Raw genomic sequence first — 18,218 nt, forward strand, 5'->3', positions numbered from 1 at the left:
ACAAGACGGATGTCGAAGCCTTACATGGGATCCATCTTTCACAAAAATATTCTATGGAACATTTTGGTCATAGGAAACTATTATGTGAATTATCAAAATTATCAAAATGAAATGCTTTAAACAACCTCGGATACTAAACGAACACTGAGGCATCTATTCTTGTTTACAAAGTCCGCCCAGAAAGAACTGGTTTCAATATGTACGCAGAGTATACACAACTGCAATTAACTTCCCTTGCATTATAACCTTGGTCAAAGGGTTTAATTTTCAATTGTTCATCATCCACAACGGTAACCTAATAAGCTTTTAATTAGATCTAATGTTTTTAAAACTGATTGTGGTTTCTCTACAAAAGTGACTCGGGCATAATTCTACTACAGGAAAAATGACAGAAATTTTCAGAAGGAAACATAAATCTAGTAAAACGACCTATGCAGGCCCTCCATGAAATGACGTTTAGAGTCCGGCCAGGGGCGTACGAGAGCATTTGTGTAAGTCAGCGCGAAAAAAAATTTAATGTTGATACCTTTTTTAACTGTGTAAACTATTCGATCATATACACTCTTTTATATAATAAGTGTTAATAAATTACAAGTAATTTTCTGAAGTGGACTCGTCAGACACTTCCTCTGTGGTTTAAACTTCAATGGGGGAAAAATAGAGATGGAAACGTTTCTTAAAATATATCTATATTTTCATAGGAACAATACATATTGTATAATTATAAATAATGATATCAATGATATATTTACTCTGAAGGCAGTATTGATTAAAGCTTTTTTAATTAAACTTTTTCAGTTGAAGGCAAAAATGAGATTTTAAAGTATTTTTTTTGTATGGGTGCCCCCCCCCTGAGTTGGGGGGTGGGGCACTGACTAATCATTCAGGGTCCAGTTTCACCAATGGTGGTTGTTGATGTACTTGTTGTCGTTGTTGTTGTTGATGCTATTGTTGTTGTTGTTGTTGTTGTTGTTGTTGTGGTTGGTGTCATAAATCTATTAAGGTCAACAGCCTCCCAGCTTGAACTATTGATACGATTAGAATGCTCTTCGTCCTAAACAATTGGCAAAAAAATAAAAATACGTAAAAGATACAGGGTGTCTCAAAATACAAGGGAATTCAGTGGCGTGATATCGTCTTTGTAAATGATTTATTGATTTAGTATGGTGATGCCTACTAGGAAAGCTGCATAGATATTTCAACTTCCTAAATTTGCGTTTAAATTTTCAAACAAATGTATTCAAACTTTGGCCGTGGCTGTAAATATATCATAGTCGTTGTAAATATTATTTAAAAATTTAAAATATATGGGCTTACTACAATATGTTGGCCAGAGGTAGCATACATAACAGTTCCAGTGCTCCATAATCCTCCCCATAAGCCATAAGTACCATATGATCTATTCATTATAGTGTTCAAAAGTTTAGTGCTCAAATAGAGTTTAACAGTTTAGCGTTCAAAAGTTTAGTACTCAAATAGCGTTCAAATTTTTAGTGCTCAAATAGTGTTCAAATATTGTTTAAAAGTTTAGGGCTCAAACAGCGTTATAGTGTTTAGTGTTCAAATAGTATTCAAAAGTTTAGTGCTCAAAAAGTGTTCAAAAGTTTAGTGCTGAAATAGTGTTCAAAAGTATAGTGCTCAAATAGTGTTCAAAAGTATAGTGCTCAAATAGTGTTCAAAAGTTGGGGCTCAAATAGTGTTTAAATTGTATTCAAAACATTAGTGCTTTAATAGTGTTTAAATGTTTATGGCTCAAATAGTGTTAAAAAGTGTAGGGCTCAATTACTAGTGTTCAAAATTGGATTGCTCTTAAATAGTTGTAATATTTAAAGGCGTGGTTGCCTCCGATAAACCCTCCGTTTCCTTCTCTGAGTCAGAGCAATCTAAAAGAGTCGGAGACTAATCAGTACACACCAGGATCCCAGATAGAAAACACGTTAGAGCTTAGCTCCGCTGTTTCTAATCAGGGCCTGGAGACTTGTACTTCATTGACTGCTAACAGACAGTCAGTTGACAGCTAACCGGTAGTTTATCAACTGCCTCAACAGAGATTGGACAGCCTCATTCTCAACATCTACTTTAGATGCTCTGAACTAGAGTATCAGAGACTCTTCCGAGCTACAGATAGTTCAACTACTTTAGATACTTGCAACCAGAGTATCAGAGACTCAATAGTGTTCAATAGTTTATTGCTCAAATAGTGTTCAATAGTTTATTGCTAAAATAGTATTAAAAAGTTTAGAGCTCAAATAATTTCAATATTTTATTGCTCAAATAGTGTTCATAGTTTATTGTACAAATAGTGTTCAAAAGTTTATTGTTTAAATAGTTTTCAATAGTTTATTGATCAAATAGTTTTTAATAGTTTATTGCTAAAATAGTGTTCAATAGTTTATTGCTCAAAAAGTGTTCAATAGTTTATTGCTCAAAAAGTGTTCAAAAGACTGGTGCTTATCTCATTATTGTTTAAAACTGTAAGAAAAACCAGCGAACTTTTAAATTTTGAAAATGGTGAACTTGTCCGTTTACTAGTTTTATTCACATAAATCGGTTTAAATAAAAATATCTAAACTTTGTCAGGATTACATAATAAAACATTGATCGGATCAATAAAACATTGATCGGATCAATAAAACATTGATCGGATCAATAAAACATTGATCGGATCAATAAAACATTGATCGGATCAATAAAAATTTGATTCCATGAAATAGAGTCTTATAAAATATTGAAAGGATCTCATAAAACATTAATAGAATCTCATGAAATACCTGATCATATGATCACATTGTATTAACATAAATAAATCTCTCGGGGGCATCTTTTGATCTAAATATAAAAATGTAATGTGTATAAACATTGAGCATAGCATTTCATTTTTTACCCTAAATAGGGTGGAATGATAAAAATAATGATAAACTAGTTTGCTTATGATAATATTGCTTTAAATTTGTAATTCATAAAAAAAAATTTAAATAAACATTTTAATTATTACAACCCACCTTGGAAGTCCAATACATCGAAGATTTGAATTCTCTCCTGAAAATCCAATTCCTGGAAGATTTGAAATCTCTATTGGAAATCAAATACTTGGAAGATTTGATTTCTCCTTTAAATCCAATACCTGGAATATATTTGATATTTCTCCTTTCAATCCAATACCTGGAATATTTGATATTTCTCCTGGAAATCCAATACCTGGAAGATTAGATATTTCTCCTGGAAATCCAATACCTAGAAGATTTTATATTTCTCCTGGAAATCCAATACCTGGAATATTTGATATTTCTCCTGGAAATCCAATACCTGGAAGATTAGATATTTCTCCTGGAAATCCAATACCTGGAAGATTTGATATTTCTCCTGGAAATCCAATACCTGGAAGATTTGATATTTCTCCTGGAAATCCAATACCTGGAAGATTTGATATTTCTCCTGGAAATCCAATATCAGGTTCTTGACCAAAGTTATCTTTGAGCCACTTAGTGTCCTCACTTGCCATATAGAATACAGTTTTTGTAGTTTCATTATCAATACGATTCCTAGAGAACATTTCTAAATCTGTAAGCAACATAAGACTTAATTCTAAGTGACTGTTCATGAATTCATAGCATGTACGATTCCAAAGGTACCTTTTAATAGTTTGGAGAATTTGATAAACTCATTGTTTTACCTGGAACTTTTTTTAATTATTGTTCTTCATTAAAAATTATTTTGTGGATATATATGGGAAATAGTCAAAACTTAAGATAGAAAAACAACAATATTTCCTTCATTTTAAAGAGACAGACTGGCTATGTAAGGTAGTTAAACTGAGTATGCAGTAAGTACGATTTTGAAAGTCGACTTTGTGCTCAAGCTCAGGATTTACAGATATTTAAAAAGTTTTATATGTCTAAAATGAATTCTAAAGAATGTGCCCACAACACTGCATACTTAGTTCAACTACCTTACATAGCCGGTCTGTCCCTTTAAGGAGGATTTAAGGCAACCGTTTTGGCTTTTCATTTGGTAGGTTACTTGAAATTACGTCTACACTCTACAGGACCTTAATTACGCATTATGCAATGCAAAAACAATTTAGGCACAGAAATGGAATAAATGAACAATCATTCTTGTGATATTACAATTTTATATTACTACTAGCTCAAGTGCCCGGCGCTGCTCGTGGAATAAAAATAAACGAAATTTGAAGAAAAAGATGCGATTTTTGAAAAAAACTGGATTTAAAAAAAAAGAAATTTCGATTTTTTTAGCCAATGTTAATCTTTGGGCACTCTTGGGTTAATTAAAAAAAATCAGCCAATTTGGTCCAGCCGTTTGGCCAGCTATAGCTGACATACATATTTTGTTCAATCAATTCAAGCAATATATAATATACAGGGTCACCCACAAAGAATAAGACTGTAAAGACGACAAGAAACTATTTAAATATGACGATTTCAAGTTTAAATTAAGTATTCTCTCTGAAATGTGACCTTTAAATGATTTGGCTGCAAAGAAAGGAAAAAGTTTAAAGTTGCAGACAATCATGAATATAAGGAAACTGACAAATTTCGTACAGTCGTCTCTGAAGTCTCATCCTTTCTTGGGTAACCCTGTAAATACCTGAATAAATTAATACAGTACAAAAAGTATTTTCTCCACATCTCGTCATCACGCATAACAATCCCGAGTTTCTCATTCTCAATAGAAAAAGGAATTTAGTCTTGAAGTAAAATTTATTTCTGGCATTTAAGCACTTGTAACGACAATATTGGATATAAACCAAGTAAATGCACTTGTAACAATATTGGATATAAACCAAGTAAATGCACTTGTAACGACAATATTGGATATAAACCAAGTAAATGCACTTGTAACGACAATATTGGATATAAGCCAAATAAATGCATAAAAATTCAACCAAAAATTGTATGAAAAGAAAGGACACAATAAAAATTAAAAGGAAAAAAGCTAATAATAAAAAAATACAGACGTTAACCTAAGTAAAAAAGGTCTTTTTACTGAAAATTTATTTTTATTCTTGAAAAGGGTTTTGAGTTTTTCAGTTTACAATTAGAAACGAGCATTTTCTAAAATAAAAAGTCACACTGTTAGAAGAAATAATGATTACAATTCATTTGGTTCACAAAATCAAACTATATTTCCTTAGTTAAAAAATATTTATAAACTGAAGTAACCTGAGCTGAAAACTGTAGTATGGTGGATATCGGGATTAATGCTTAATCCACTCTTTTTCTTAATCTCGAGATTAAATATTGTTAGTTCTCCTCTCATTTTTAATCTCCAGATTAATTATCGGATCAGGATTAAGGATATCCCATTCAAAAGTTTTCAGCTCTGAGCTGGGAACTTTAGAATGGTGGATATTGAGATTAATGCTTAATCCTTTCTTTTTCTTAATCTTAATACTAACTCAATCTTGTACTTGTATCCTGGAAAGTATATAAAATTCAACCAATTAGAGTCGCGTATTAGAAGCCGGTAAATTTGAAATTTTGCGCGCCATTTCAGATTGATATACAGAATCGGGAAGTACTCTTAATTTTAAAAAACCGGTTTTTGATTTTTCTGTACTATATCCAAAAAAGAGTGAATTAAGCAAGAAATCAAAAGTGTCCACATTGGATATTCGGATTAAGCAGTCGGGATTAATGGTATCCCATTCTAAAGTTCCCAGCTCTGGTTTTTTATTTTTTTTTAAGAGAGCAAGGTTGTTTATTAAAGTTGCTTACTCTCGCAGCGCTCCAGTGGATTTTAACTTTCCATTGCATAATGCGTTAGAGACGACATTTCCCGTACATTGAAGCGCATCAGGATTTAACATTTCTTTATGATACAACCCTGGGGGGAAGAGTGGGGGTACATAAAATGCTTTACAATTTAAAATGTTTAGAATGTTGCTTTGATATAACCTGGGTAATCAAATAATCTCCTCTTCTGGCGTGAACAGCTATTTTGACTATTTTCTTGCCATTATACTTCTCCCTTAAATGTAAACAACATCAATATAGTTCAGGGGGAAAAAGTTCCAACCCATGATTTGGTCCGAAACTGACATCATGAGTTCAGTCTATACTATAGTATCACTGAAAATCTGTCAAATCTAAAATCACTATCGACACACCCTCATTTTTAAAAAATCAGGCAAATGTAACATAATAAATATTTAAACATGAAATCCTGCAGAATCCTGTTTCATGCTTCTTTCAAATTTCAAATTTATTCGTGTTTTTAGGTGCAATTCAACAATTTTCAAACTAACAGAGTTTTTTTTCTTCCACTTTTTCATTTAAAACACATCTGGTGACATATGGAATTAGAGAACAAACATTAAATTATTGTTTAATTTGACCAATTGTGACAGCTTGATGGAACAAGGATCAAACTTTTAAATCAATAATGCGTTGAAGATAGCGTCATTTTTCCAGCTTGAAAATTGCTTAATTCTGACAACAACTCTTTTAATTCTCAAGCAAGACATTGGCATTACCCAATTCACTTATGCAGAAAACACACAATTAAAAAAACAGTTTTCAAAAACAACCCTTATACCTAATCTTCACAGTAGACTGTTCCATAGCTTCAAAAGCAGCATTCTGTATTTCATTGTGAAACTACTACCACAATTAATTAGATAGGGGTATATATTTTTCAAAACTATTACCACAAATAATTAGATAACCTATACAAGGGGTATATATTTTTCAAAACTATTACCACAAATAATTAGATAACTTATACAAGGGGTGTATATATTTTCTTCAAAAATCTTTTTCCCTCCCTTATCAGAATCCTTTTGGAGAATTTTCAAACTAAGGTATAAATTTTGGCATGCTACTTGCTAAAGTTACTCAGTTAAATGTTTGAATAATGCCACTGAGACTCACACTTCAAATTATGTTAACTGTCTGGCGCTCTGAAGTTAACTGCATCCAGGGAAAGTTAGAAATTGGCAAAAATCCAAACCAGTCATTTAATCATATATATAGTTATTTTAGTTTTTACCTGAAAGTGATTTTTCAACTCGTCTCGAATTGTATAGAAAAGATAAAAAGGTGAAGGGTATATACCTGCAATAGTAGATTAGATCATTGTTAATTCCTTTTTTAAAGGAACTGTCGTAACTTCAACATTTCATTTCAACATGGCAATTGGGTACCCTTTGTTGTTCTAACTTAAAATTGTTTAATTCTGACAATTTCCTGCATATTTGTTTCTAAAGCATGATGCCAAAGTCCCTTTTATGAGATACCACAATTGAAAAAATCCCCTTGCGATGAGAATTGATATCACAGGCATTCTTGATCAGAAAAACCTTTTAAGGATGGCCTTAACTATGTTTAAGTATGTTTAACTAGTTTAATTTTTTCCTTGTAAAGCATTTACTTGTTTCTACTCTTCATATGCTTAGGTCTTACAGGAGGTTCTTTGTGAAATTTCTTTAAAATTTTTGTGCACAAGCAAAAATTGAATTTGCAGTGATCACACTGTTGTATTACCTACATCAAGTATCTTATTAAACTGATATTTATTAATATTTTCAAGAAATGAATCATAAAAGTATTCTCCATACTCGTTCATTGATGCTATTCCTTCCACAGGTCCCTTTGCATCAACAATACCTAGGATTGTTATACCAGCTCACTAACTAAAATTAATAAATTGGCAAGAGGTCACTAAACTACAATTGTAGGGTTGTTAATCGTTTTAAAAACGATCGTTAAACGCTAGTTTTTTGTTTTGTTTTTCAATCGTTTTCAAAAACAATCGTTTCGTTTTCGGAAAGAACGATCGTTTTTAAAAACGTCCCACTCGTTTAGAACTTTTAGAAAACAAATAAAGATCATTTTTGAAAACGCATGAGCAACTATCGTTTTTGAAAAAAAATGTTATTGACAATTATGTTTGAAAATGACATGACTAGGGGTATTTTCCTCTAGGTTTTTAACTTCCAAAATTTGGTTTCAAGAAAATGCCAAAAATTATTTCAAAAACCAAAGATGACCTTCAAGTCATCTTGCTAGAGTCATGTTTAATGGGACACCCTGTACCTACAGGCACCGCCAGTTTAACAACTTTTCAAGTGACAAAATCTTGAATCACAATTCATAGTTCAAGATTTTGAACAACCCTAAATTGAAGTCAACTGATGCAGACATATTCGCCGACAAAAATCGTATTCATCAATCTGTTTGGCTTTTTATAGTCAATAGGGTAGTTCAAAACTTTAAAACTTCTAGTTGAATCTGCCATAAAACCGATTTTAAACCATCTCTAAGTAGTTCAACGACTTCTTGCAATTTATTGAATCTGGTCCACGTTAAAATACCATTGTTAATTTTATGGACAATTTTATGGACAATTTGATGACTTAGTCATCTGTAATCTGTAGAATTATATTTTACCAGGTGTTAGGTATTTTTCCAAGGGCATTTTCCTAAGGTTGACTTCCCAAATAACAATATTCCAAAATGGTAACTTCCCAAATGTGCAATTTCCCAAGCGGCAACTTCCCAAAGCTTATGTTAGTACTTCTCAGGTGCTGCAGGCTGCAATAGGGGGCCAAGCACTGTGGCTAGAACAAGGATGGGAGCTAGGATAGACTTGGGAAGTTGATGCCTGGGAAATTGCACATTTGCCGCTAAGTTCTCATTTTTTCTAGTAATAATTTTATCTTGTAAATTTTGCCTTCCCTCCAAGTATTTTTACAAGAGGACATGTGATGTTTTCACTGGATTCATTTCTGCATTTATTAGATATAAATAAACATTTAAACAGACAGACAATATAAAATAGAGGTTAAGTTTACCTTCTTTAAAAATATATGCATCAGATTGAAAAGCATTTTCCATCATTTCTGCTTGATACTTCGTTAATATTGCTGTTAAACCGTACTATCAGTCAATCAATCAATTTCTTGATCTTAAAAAGGAGGGCCAATTTTGTCTAAGTAACAATAGTGGAGATATAATTGCATTTTCTATCCCAGAAAGATATAAATTCTGTCAATTTTTTTCTTTATATCTGCAGCTGCTTAAATCCAAAAAAAAAATATTAAGTGAAACTGAAATTGGAAATTATCAATTTTCACATAGGATATCTTCACATGAATACCAGGATTTAAATGGTAGTGTTTGAAGCCCTTTTCAACAATTTTAATCATCATGAGCAATATCTGCTGGCCTCCACTTTACTACGTTCTTGAAAACTCGTTAGTAAATCTGAAGTCAAGTTACCCCACAATCAATTAGTCTCCGACAAATCAATGTAAAAGATATAAAGTCCAGAATTATTTACCCGCAACATCTTTGCCATCAGAACATATAGTTGGTTAAAATGTTTCCTGGGTAAGAAAAAGTTCAATTTAAACAAGTGATTAACTTCCTTGGATGCTTTGGAGAGATACTGAAAAAAACAAATATAAAGTAAATTCTCCTGAAATTACAATTTATACATAGCACCTACAAAAATATACAAATGAGCAATTATCCAAATTATTACTAATTAATAAATCTTGTGTATTTGTAAGCGTGGGCAAAATATTAATCACAGATTAAGTTATTTAAATCGTTTCAGAATATTCTGCCCTATTTACCAAGTAACGCATTTTAAACCTAAATATCAGGTAACGTTTGGTTGAACTGCGTAAGATTTTACGAAATTTGTAAATGGGGTACAACAGCATGATTAAGTATTACTTCAGAAATGGATCAAAAATCAATAAAAACATAAACTTTTTTACATTTTTATTCAGTATACTAGAACATTTACAAAAAGAAAAACGCTAAACGTTAATTATACCAAACATTTGAAGTGGCCACCATAAGCTTTGACACATAATTAAGTTCTTTTCCTGGTATGGCTGAGCTTATTATTGCTGATGAGCTTGTATGGATGGAGTTGACATTGTGAAATAATGATTTTTTATCTATATAAATCAAAATTTTTTATAGTAATGGATAACTGAATGTGTGGATGTGTAAATAAATTTTAGTAGATTTCTGAAATCACAGTTTGTTCCTTTAATACATAATCATAATGTAAGTACTTACCAGAAGAGTAGCATACGCCATCATTACATTTCCTAATCTCCCATTGCATTCAGTCTATAGAACAATAACAGTCTAGTTTTCCAACAAATTCATTAAAGGCTTAGTCGATGTTATTTTAAGATAACCAGGCCCGTAGCGAGGGGGGGGATGGCACAGGGGGGGCACACTTTCTGAGACAAAAAAAAAGAAGAAAATGAAGAAATGAAAAGAAGAAAACGGAAAATGAAAGAAAAAAGGAAAAAAGGGAAAAAATTGGAAGAATTTGAAAAAATTTAATTTTGTCTTTATATGCTGTGTAAAGGATTATTTTTTTTCAAATTAAAGAAAAATTGATTACTTTCTGAAATTAATATTTCGGGAAATTTTATTTCAATCCTGTCTTGTGAAATAATAGAGTTTAAATACATTTTTTTGTATTTTGAGAAGATTATCCTTTTCCCATCTTTTATTAGACTAATGATTCTAATAAACCATCGTACTGCAAAAAGTACAAATTTAAATTATATAAAAAATATGGCCAGGTTTAGTAGAAGCTGCTTGTACTTAGCGATGGACAATAGCTAGATTCGTTTTACAGAAACTTTAAAGAATATATTTAAAGACTTTTAAGAGGTTTTACGACAATCTAAGAGGGTTCCAACGATTTTAAATTGTATTCTGAAGAAGTTTGCCTTTATGAAACATGCAAATTTGTTATCATACGGTGGAAGGCGATTATATTAAGATAATGAAGACGAATTTTATTGTTAAAAAGCTTTTTTCAAATTATAACCTTTTGTAATTTATGAGAAGCTTTTTTTATTGACAGCTTCTCTGTGTTTCCATGCTTTTGTGTATCCATGCTGTTTAAAAGCTTGATTTCAATCAAATTTTAAATAGAAAGTCGTCTTCGTTATATTGAAATAATCGCCTACCACCGTATGTCAAAATATAAGGCAAAAACTATCGTTTTAAAAACAATCATTTTTGCCTTATATTTTCTTCTAGATTAACAAATTTGCATGTTTGATAAAAGCAAACTTCTACAGAATAAAGTTTTAAAATGTTGAAACCTTCTCATATTAGTATGAAACATTGTGAAAGTCTAAAACATTAAAAGTTTGTGTAAAACGAATTTGGCTATTACACATTCTTATTTGTATCATCCTCAAACTTGCAGGGGAGTTTTTTTCGAATTTTAGTTTCAAGAAAACTGAACTGAGCTTTTCTTGATCTTTACAGGCATTTATATCCTTTACTTTCCTGTTATCAAAAATAAGTATTGATTACTCGTGATTCAAAAATAGTCCATTTATCTATAGGTCAGCTTAAATCTCTACATCTTATACAGGGTGTCCCACGAAACATGACACTTGGTAAATAGTTTAGAATGTCTTCTTCCATAATTTGTGAAGTTGTTATAATACCAAAGACAATAATAAAAATATTATATAGAAGTCATTCAATAGTAAAATTCTTTTCAAAGTAAAATATATTTGAGCAAAAGATTTTCTGAAAGAAATAAACTGTACAAACTGCATAACGCCTTTGATAAAAAATATAGTATATGGAATACGACATTAAAAACTATTTACCAACTGTCATGTTTCATGGGACACCCTGTACCTCCAGTTTTTTTTGTTTTGATGCAAATAGCTTCTCAATAGCAATTAACGGGAAAGAAAACATGCAAAATATCTACCTTAATAAGTTATAATATGTGATAAGTTAAAAATCTAGCTTTTTATTCTTCCTTCATTAAATTATATCCTTTTTAAGTTTTTCAGGTAAAAAAAATGTTTCACGAGTGGCGCGTCCCTCACTTACCTATCTATGCTATTTTGAACTTTGTGCTCCCTTTAAATTCCTAGCTACGGGCCTGGAGATAACCTCTATTAAAAATAATTCACCAAAGCACCCTCTAAATCTGTATCTGTATCTGTATCATGTATCTAAATCTGTATCTGAGTAACATTGAGTAATATTTCTTTGGTATTCTACCTTGAAAATAGACAAATTCTGTCAATTTTCTTAATTATCTTGAAAATTATCAATTTTAATATAGAAAAGATAGAATTAATTTTCACAATTTTAGCTGGTACAAAGATATAGGTAGTTGAATAGTCCAAATCAAAGACTTAAATAAATTTTAAAATACAAATTAATATCATTAAATTTAGTTAATTTTTAGCGCAACACATTCACAATTGTCTTAAATAACTAAGGTTTTAATGTCAATCGTTAGACTCTCAAAAAACCAAAATAACCAATGACGTCAAATACAGCAATACAGGAAATTTATCCGACTATTGTGTAAAGGCGTACACAATAGTCGGATAAATTTCCAACGCCTCGTCTTTATGATTAGCAAAAGTCTTTGGTCCAAATTATGTTGAAAATCCTTTAAGATGCAAGATAAGAACATTTTAGCTTTAAAGGCTCCCGGACAAATTAGTTAGAAGAATGAGAGGTACAGAGACAACCAGAAAACTCTGAAATAGGAAGACGACTTTTAGACTCAAGTTATGACTTTAAATAGAGCATGAGACACAGCAGTTGTGTAGTGTACAGACCCAGTGCACTTGTTTAGTGATTTAAAAATGTTGTCTTCCTATTCCATTACTTTTTAGTTCTCACTGGGTGTTAATGTTTAAAGGCTTACCTTCAGCACAGAACTGATCAAAATAACTCCATGAAAAAGTAAGTATATACACTAAATTAAAAACTTAAAAGTAATTTCTTAAAAAGATAATATTTTTGACCAGAACTCATAAATGATAAATACAAAATATTTCATTAATGAAGGGTTTTCAAAATATGCTAATCTAGTCAGTTGAGCTTTCACAATAATTTTCATTATTTTTTGCCGCTTTTAACGTCCCATGGGAAAATTAAGTAATCTTGTCATCCCAAAAGATGATAAAATTGTTTACAATTACTAAAACTACTTTCTCGGGAAATTGACAATTTTACTTAACCACGGGTTCCCTAATTTCTCCGTAAAGTAGTTTTTAAATAATTTAATCAGAACCAGAACTTTTGTGTTGAATACCCTGATCCTGATATCAACATTGATATTTGAGAATCAATGCTTAATCTATTAATTTCAGTTATCTATTAAATCAATCTGTAGATTAACAAAAGATGAGGAACAAACATTGATCTTCATTACAAGAGTTCCCAGCTCAGGACAGATTGGCAATTTGACTTTGATTTAAACAAAAAAAATTTATAATCCTTCACTTTTAAAAACAAAATTATCAGTACATTTATTTATAAGAGTATGAATGAAACAGTTTAAATTAAATTAAATGGTCCATCAATTTCCAGAAATTAGAAATTTTAGCAACTTTGTTCCAAAAATCAGATTTTTTCTCGGAAAAACGGAAAATAATTAGTTTCCATTTTAATTCTGTATTTGAACCATTGTGTAGGGCTGGGCACATTCAAACTTTTTTCCAACAGTTCATTTCCGGTTAGCTAAACCCGTTCATTTCCGGTTAGCTAAATCGTTCATTTCCTGTTAGCTAAACCCGTTCATTTCCGGTTAGCTAAACCCGATCATTTCCGGTTAGCTAAACCCGTTCATTTCCAGTTAGCTAAACCCGTTCATTTCCGGTTAGCTAAATCCGTTCATTTCCAGTTAGCTAAACACGTTCATTTCCGGTTAGCTAAACCTGTTCATTTCCGGTTAGCTAAACCCGTTCATGTCCGGTTAGCTAAACCCGTTCATTTTCGGTTAGCTAAACCCATTCATTTCCAGTTAGCTAAACCTGTTCATTTCCGGTTAGCTAAACCTGTTCATTTCCGGTTAGCTAAACCCGTTCATTTCCGGTTAACTAAACCGTTCATTTCCGGTTAGCTAAACCGTTCATTTCCGGTTAGCTAAACCCGTTCATGTCCGGTTAGCTAAACCCGTTCATTTCCGGTTAGCTAAACCTGTTCATTTCCAGTTAGCTAAATCCGTTCATTTCCGGTTAGCTAAACCCGTTCATGTCCAGTTAACTAAACCCGTTCATTTCCGGTTAGCTAAACCCGTTCATTTCCAGTTAGCTAAAACCGTTCAAACAGTTCATTTCCGGTTAGCTAAACCCGTTCATTTCCGGTTAGCTAAACCTGTTCATTTCCGGTTAGCTAAACCCGTTCATTTCCGGTTAACTAAACACGTTCATTTCCGGTTAGCTAAACCCGTTCATTTCCGGTTAGCTAAACCCGTTCATGTCCAGTTAGCTAAACCTGTTCATTTCCGGTTAGCTAAACCCGTTCATTTCCGGTTAGCTAAATTCGTTCATTTCCGGTTAGCTAAACCCGTTCATGTCCGGTTAACTAAACCCGTTCATTTCCGGTTAGCTAAACCCTTTCATTTTCGGTTAGCTAGACCCGTTCATTTCCGGTTAGCTAAACCCGTTAATTTCCGGTTAGCTAAACCCGTTCATGTCCAGTTAGCTAAACCTGTTCATTTCCGGTTAGCTAAACCCGTTCATTTCCGGTTAGCTAAATCCGTTCATTTCCGGTTAGCTAAACCCGTTCATGTCCGGTTAACTAAACCCGTTCATTTCCGGTTAGCTAAACCCGTTCATTTTCGGTTAGCTAGACCCATTCATTACCGGTTAGCTAGACCCGTTCATTTCCGGTTAGCTAAAACCGTTCAAACAGTTCATTTCCGGTTAGCTAAACCCGTTTAAAACCCTCAATTTTCAGATATCTGTTCAGTGTTCATTTTTAGCAAGGAACTGACTATTCTGTCCAGAAAAATTAACAAAAACGCCTTTTGTCAACAATTAAACAATTCATGTTAACAGAATCTTTCGCTAAAATTAAAATTTAAAAAAAACATGGAATTTTTCCTAGTTCTTGGTCCACAGATAAGTTGTCCAGACGGTCCCGTACAATACAAGGTTTTAGTTCCCAGCAAACAACCTCCAACTTGATTTACCTGAGATAAAATCTTTGTTAATCTATTCATGTCGAACAATTTAAAATGTTTTATGTTTGTTTATTTTATGGTACATTTAAAAAAAAAATATCGTTTTTTTCATTTCCCTGTACGCAAAAATATCAGAATATCAAATGCCAAATGATCAAAAATCTTTAAATGATCAAAAAAAATGTACGCTAAACAGTTAGGACAACTATTTTTTTTTCAAAAGTATCAAACAATTTTACAATAAAGTTAATTTTAAAGTTTAAGGTATTCCTAAACATATTTTTATGATAAAACGTCTTTAACATGCTGGCTCTCTCGACACGCAATCCATTTTTTCTTCTTTCTCTTCTCTTCTATTTTCTTCTCTTCTATTTTCTTCTCTTTATTCTTATCTTTTCTTTTCTTTTCTTCTCTTCTTTTTTCTTCTCTTCTCTATTCTTCTCTTCCCTTATCTCTTATCGTCTCCTTGTTTTCGTTTTCCCTTTGTTGTTGACATTTAACCGGTTTTAAGATGAACAATGCAGTACGATCCGTGGTTATGATTTTTCTCTGATTTGTTTACATTTCTAGCGTGTAGAACTTATTGAAGCGTACTGCGTTTGTACTGTATAATTAGGCATTTGATCATTTAGCATTTGATATTTTGATATTTTTGCTCCCTGTACATTCATCGTTCGTGGTTTTCTGAACAACAAAATGTTCAAGAAAAATTTAGTTTGTTCACAAAAACAATGCACATCTCTAGTCTTGCTGAGTCCGTTCACCAACTGGTGGAATAATTTAAACCATTATGTCTTTAAGTTATAGTAATAGGAACTTACTAGGCATTCAAAATTATTGTGTTCCAACATTTTTGGGCTTTTTGTGGACACTGTCACCTACACATAAATATATATATTTAGAAATAGTAGCCATAAAGCAATAAATTTAATTACAAATCTTAACCCACCTCCATTTCGTATTTCAAATTCAAAAATGTTAAAAAAGCAAAAAACAAAAGAGTAAGGTATTTCTTCTCGATCATACTTCTCTGAAAATAGATTCTACATTGATAATACAAAAGATATGTGTTAAGCCTATTCCACTGAGGGGGGGGGGGCAATAAGACCTGCAATTTTTGATTGTGCACATTTTTGGCTAAATAACTAGATTTTGCAAGTGTTATGAGTTTCACTGTATGTGTTAGACTAATTGTTTTGGACGTTTTTAACGTTTTTACTCGCAAACTTTTGATAGAAATTTTTGGATGTTTTGGTAGATTGGTGTCTTGTCACAATATAAAATAAACTGTGAAGCTGGAGAAAAAACAATTTGAAAGATAAAGACTATTTTTACCTATTAAAGAAGAAAATTGTCAAGTTAAAATATTTTACATCAAAAATATCAAATAAATCTTGTTTTTATTCAGCTTTAATGGGGTCACATTCACCACATGTACTTTTTTACTTTTTTACTGTAATACAAACAAAGACATATGTATTTATATATGTAGATATATTATATGTAGATTAAGAACAATTTCTAGCTCTTTCGGTATACAAAACTTTAACGCGGGCTTACAAATCAATATATAATCAATAAAATTGCTGTAATTCATGTTCATTGGACTATTTCAAATCCGTCTAAAAGTCGTCTTTCTATTTCATAGTTTTATGGTTATCACTGTAGGGGAAGAGGCTTGACACCTTTTTCATTATGAATTCTATTTGTTCCTCACAATTAAGATAAGATCAAACTTGTTGAGTTTTATAATTTCCGCAAAATTCATAAGCATTTACGGCAAAAAAACATAAAATGTACAGTCGAATGACCTCAAAATTTAAAAAAAATAGTAAAACGCGCAGATTTAGTTTTATATTTTGCAATGATATAAGGATAAAATTCCAGATTTTGTTTATACTACGAAAGACCTGAGAGGCTGAGCCGACGATTTAAAAAATTCAAGCAAATACCACGCAGGTCTAATCAGTCGTTGGCCTTATTTACGGCCGGAGCTTTCGGATTCAAGTTGCATCTTATTTTCACAGAATTAAGTTCAAAAAACTGGTTCAATGTTCTAATTGGCGCATTCCGGGTTTTTATGACTCAACATGGAGCCAATTATTCTCTATAACTGAAACCAACCAAGGTCGGTTTTATTTTCATTGGGCCTAACTCCTATAAAGTCGAGTCTAAGATCTCGCAGATCAGATGTCAATCATCATGTGACACAAGTTGTCGACAATGTACTCTGCTTGGGTGTTTGTTTGTTTATTTGTAACTGTACAAACGTCATAGCGGCTAAACCGATCGAGCCCAATCTTTTTGTGGGACCTCGCATGACCCCAGGGAAGGTTTTTATCTCAGAATTACAAAAAAATGTTTATTTAAACTATTTTTTGTTAATTTGAATTATTTTTTTGTTCATTTTAACTATTTTTATGTTTTTCAATTATTTCATTTGAGCTATTATGTTAATAGTTCAAATTAACATGTATTTCAAAATAACAAAAAAATAGTTTAAATGAGCATGAAATAAACACGTTTGAACAATTGGTTTTTAACTATTTTTATTTTCATTTGAACTAACTTTAAGTTCATTTGAAATATTTCTAATTGCATTTGCAGTTTAAACATATCTTCAATTGTATAACCTAATTTCATAAATTTATAACAATGTTTAAAAAACTGAATTGATAAAAAATAGTTCAAATGAGCAAGTAATATGTTGATTTGAACTACAGGATATGACGTCATGTCAGTAGTTCAAATGAACAATAGTTGAAACGAACATTAGTTCAAACGGCGGTATAGTTCAAACAGGTATCTACCTAAAAATTCAAACAGATGCAACATAACGTTTAAAAAGTTGAAACTTGGGGGCTCTGGTCAGGTTGTACAGGTTACCTTCAAAGGATGAGACTTCAGAGTTCAGACACGATTGTACGGAATTTGTTTTCTTGCATTCAGGGTTCCTTGTAGGCCTGAACTGGCATATATCTGTGCTTGATCATTTAGTAAACCATCAAAATACTCAATTGAATGCATGAAACCAAAAATCAAGCTTAAATCGTTTTGGGTCGTCTTTACAGTCTTATCCTAAGAAGGTAACCCTGTCTCTACTCCGCGTACATGGCCACCTCAGACTATAGATATAATAGTAGTTGGCATGTTTTATCAGAAACAGTTAGACAAAAAGGTGAATTTTCAATATCACCCCAAGTAGGGCTGGGCGGGTTCCTGGTGGAACGATCGTTCTTTCCCGAGAACAAACG

The 18,218-nt window shown here is 32.0% G+C and overlaps 1 protein-coding gene across 10 annotated transcripts; it reads right to left on the reverse strand.

Annotated features, from left to right (window-relative positions):
• Positions 1 to 782: 782 nt before the first annotated feature.
• Positions 783 to 15,990, reverse strand: LOC111702559 (galactoside 2-alpha-L-fucosyltransferase 1). Of its 10 annotated transcripts, none has more exons than XM_023474303.1 (16): positions 15,914 to 15,990; positions 15,786 to 15,842; positions 14,885 to 14,973; positions 12,700 to 12,712; positions 10,059 to 10,112; positions 9,391 to 9,411; positions 8,816 to 8,900; positions 7,506 to 7,628; positions 7,012 to 7,076; positions 6,559 to 6,620; positions 5,919 to 5,991; positions 4,609 to 4,685; positions 3,271 to 3,542; positions 2,772 to 2,829; positions 1,318 to 1,399; positions 783 to 1,054 (listed from the first exon to the last, which is right to left on the reverse strand). In XM_023474303.1, exons 1-16 carry the CDS (start codon positions 15,986 to 15,988, stop codon positions 884 to 886), a joined length of 1,377 nt encoding a protein of 458 aa, XP_023330071.1. In that variant the 5' UTR covers positions 15,989 to 15,990; the 3' UTR covers positions 783 to 883. The 10 variants fall into 10 exon arrangements, 8 of the variants coding, with proteins under 8 accessions (XP_023330071.1, XP_023330093.1, XP_023330062.1 ...); XM_023474325.1 differs by having other exon boundaries at positions 3,415 to 3,542; positions 9,391 to 9,441; XM_023474294.1 differs by having other exon boundaries at positions 9,391 to 9,441.
• Positions 15,991 to 18,218: the final 2,228 nt, after the last annotated feature.

The sequence above is a fragment of the Eurytemora carolleeae genome, unplaced genomic scaffold, assembly GCF_000591075.1.
Source record: "Eurytemora carolleeae unplaced genomic scaffold, Eaff_2.0 scaffold138, whole genome shotgun sequence".
NCBI classification, from domain to species: domain Eukaryota; kingdom Metazoa; phylum Arthropoda; class Copepoda; order Calanoida; family Temoridae; genus Eurytemora; species Eurytemora carolleeae.

What these genes read in the sequence shown, in the direction of transcription:
- LOC111702559 (XM_023474294.1), bottom strand. Translation starts at nt 15,988, where the DNA reads ATGATCGAGAAGAAATACCTTACTCTTTTGTTTTTTGCTTTTTTAACA. An exon ending in TAATAAGATACTTGATGTAG is followed by an intron (nt 7,077 to 7,505) that starts GTAATACAACAG and finishes CTACTATTGCAG; the next exon opens with GTATATACCCTTCACCTTTT. An exon ending in CAATGTGATCATATGATCAG is followed by an intron (nt 1,400 to 2,771) that starts GTATTTCATGAG and finishes TATAATGAATAG; the next exon opens with ATCATATGGTACTTATGGCT.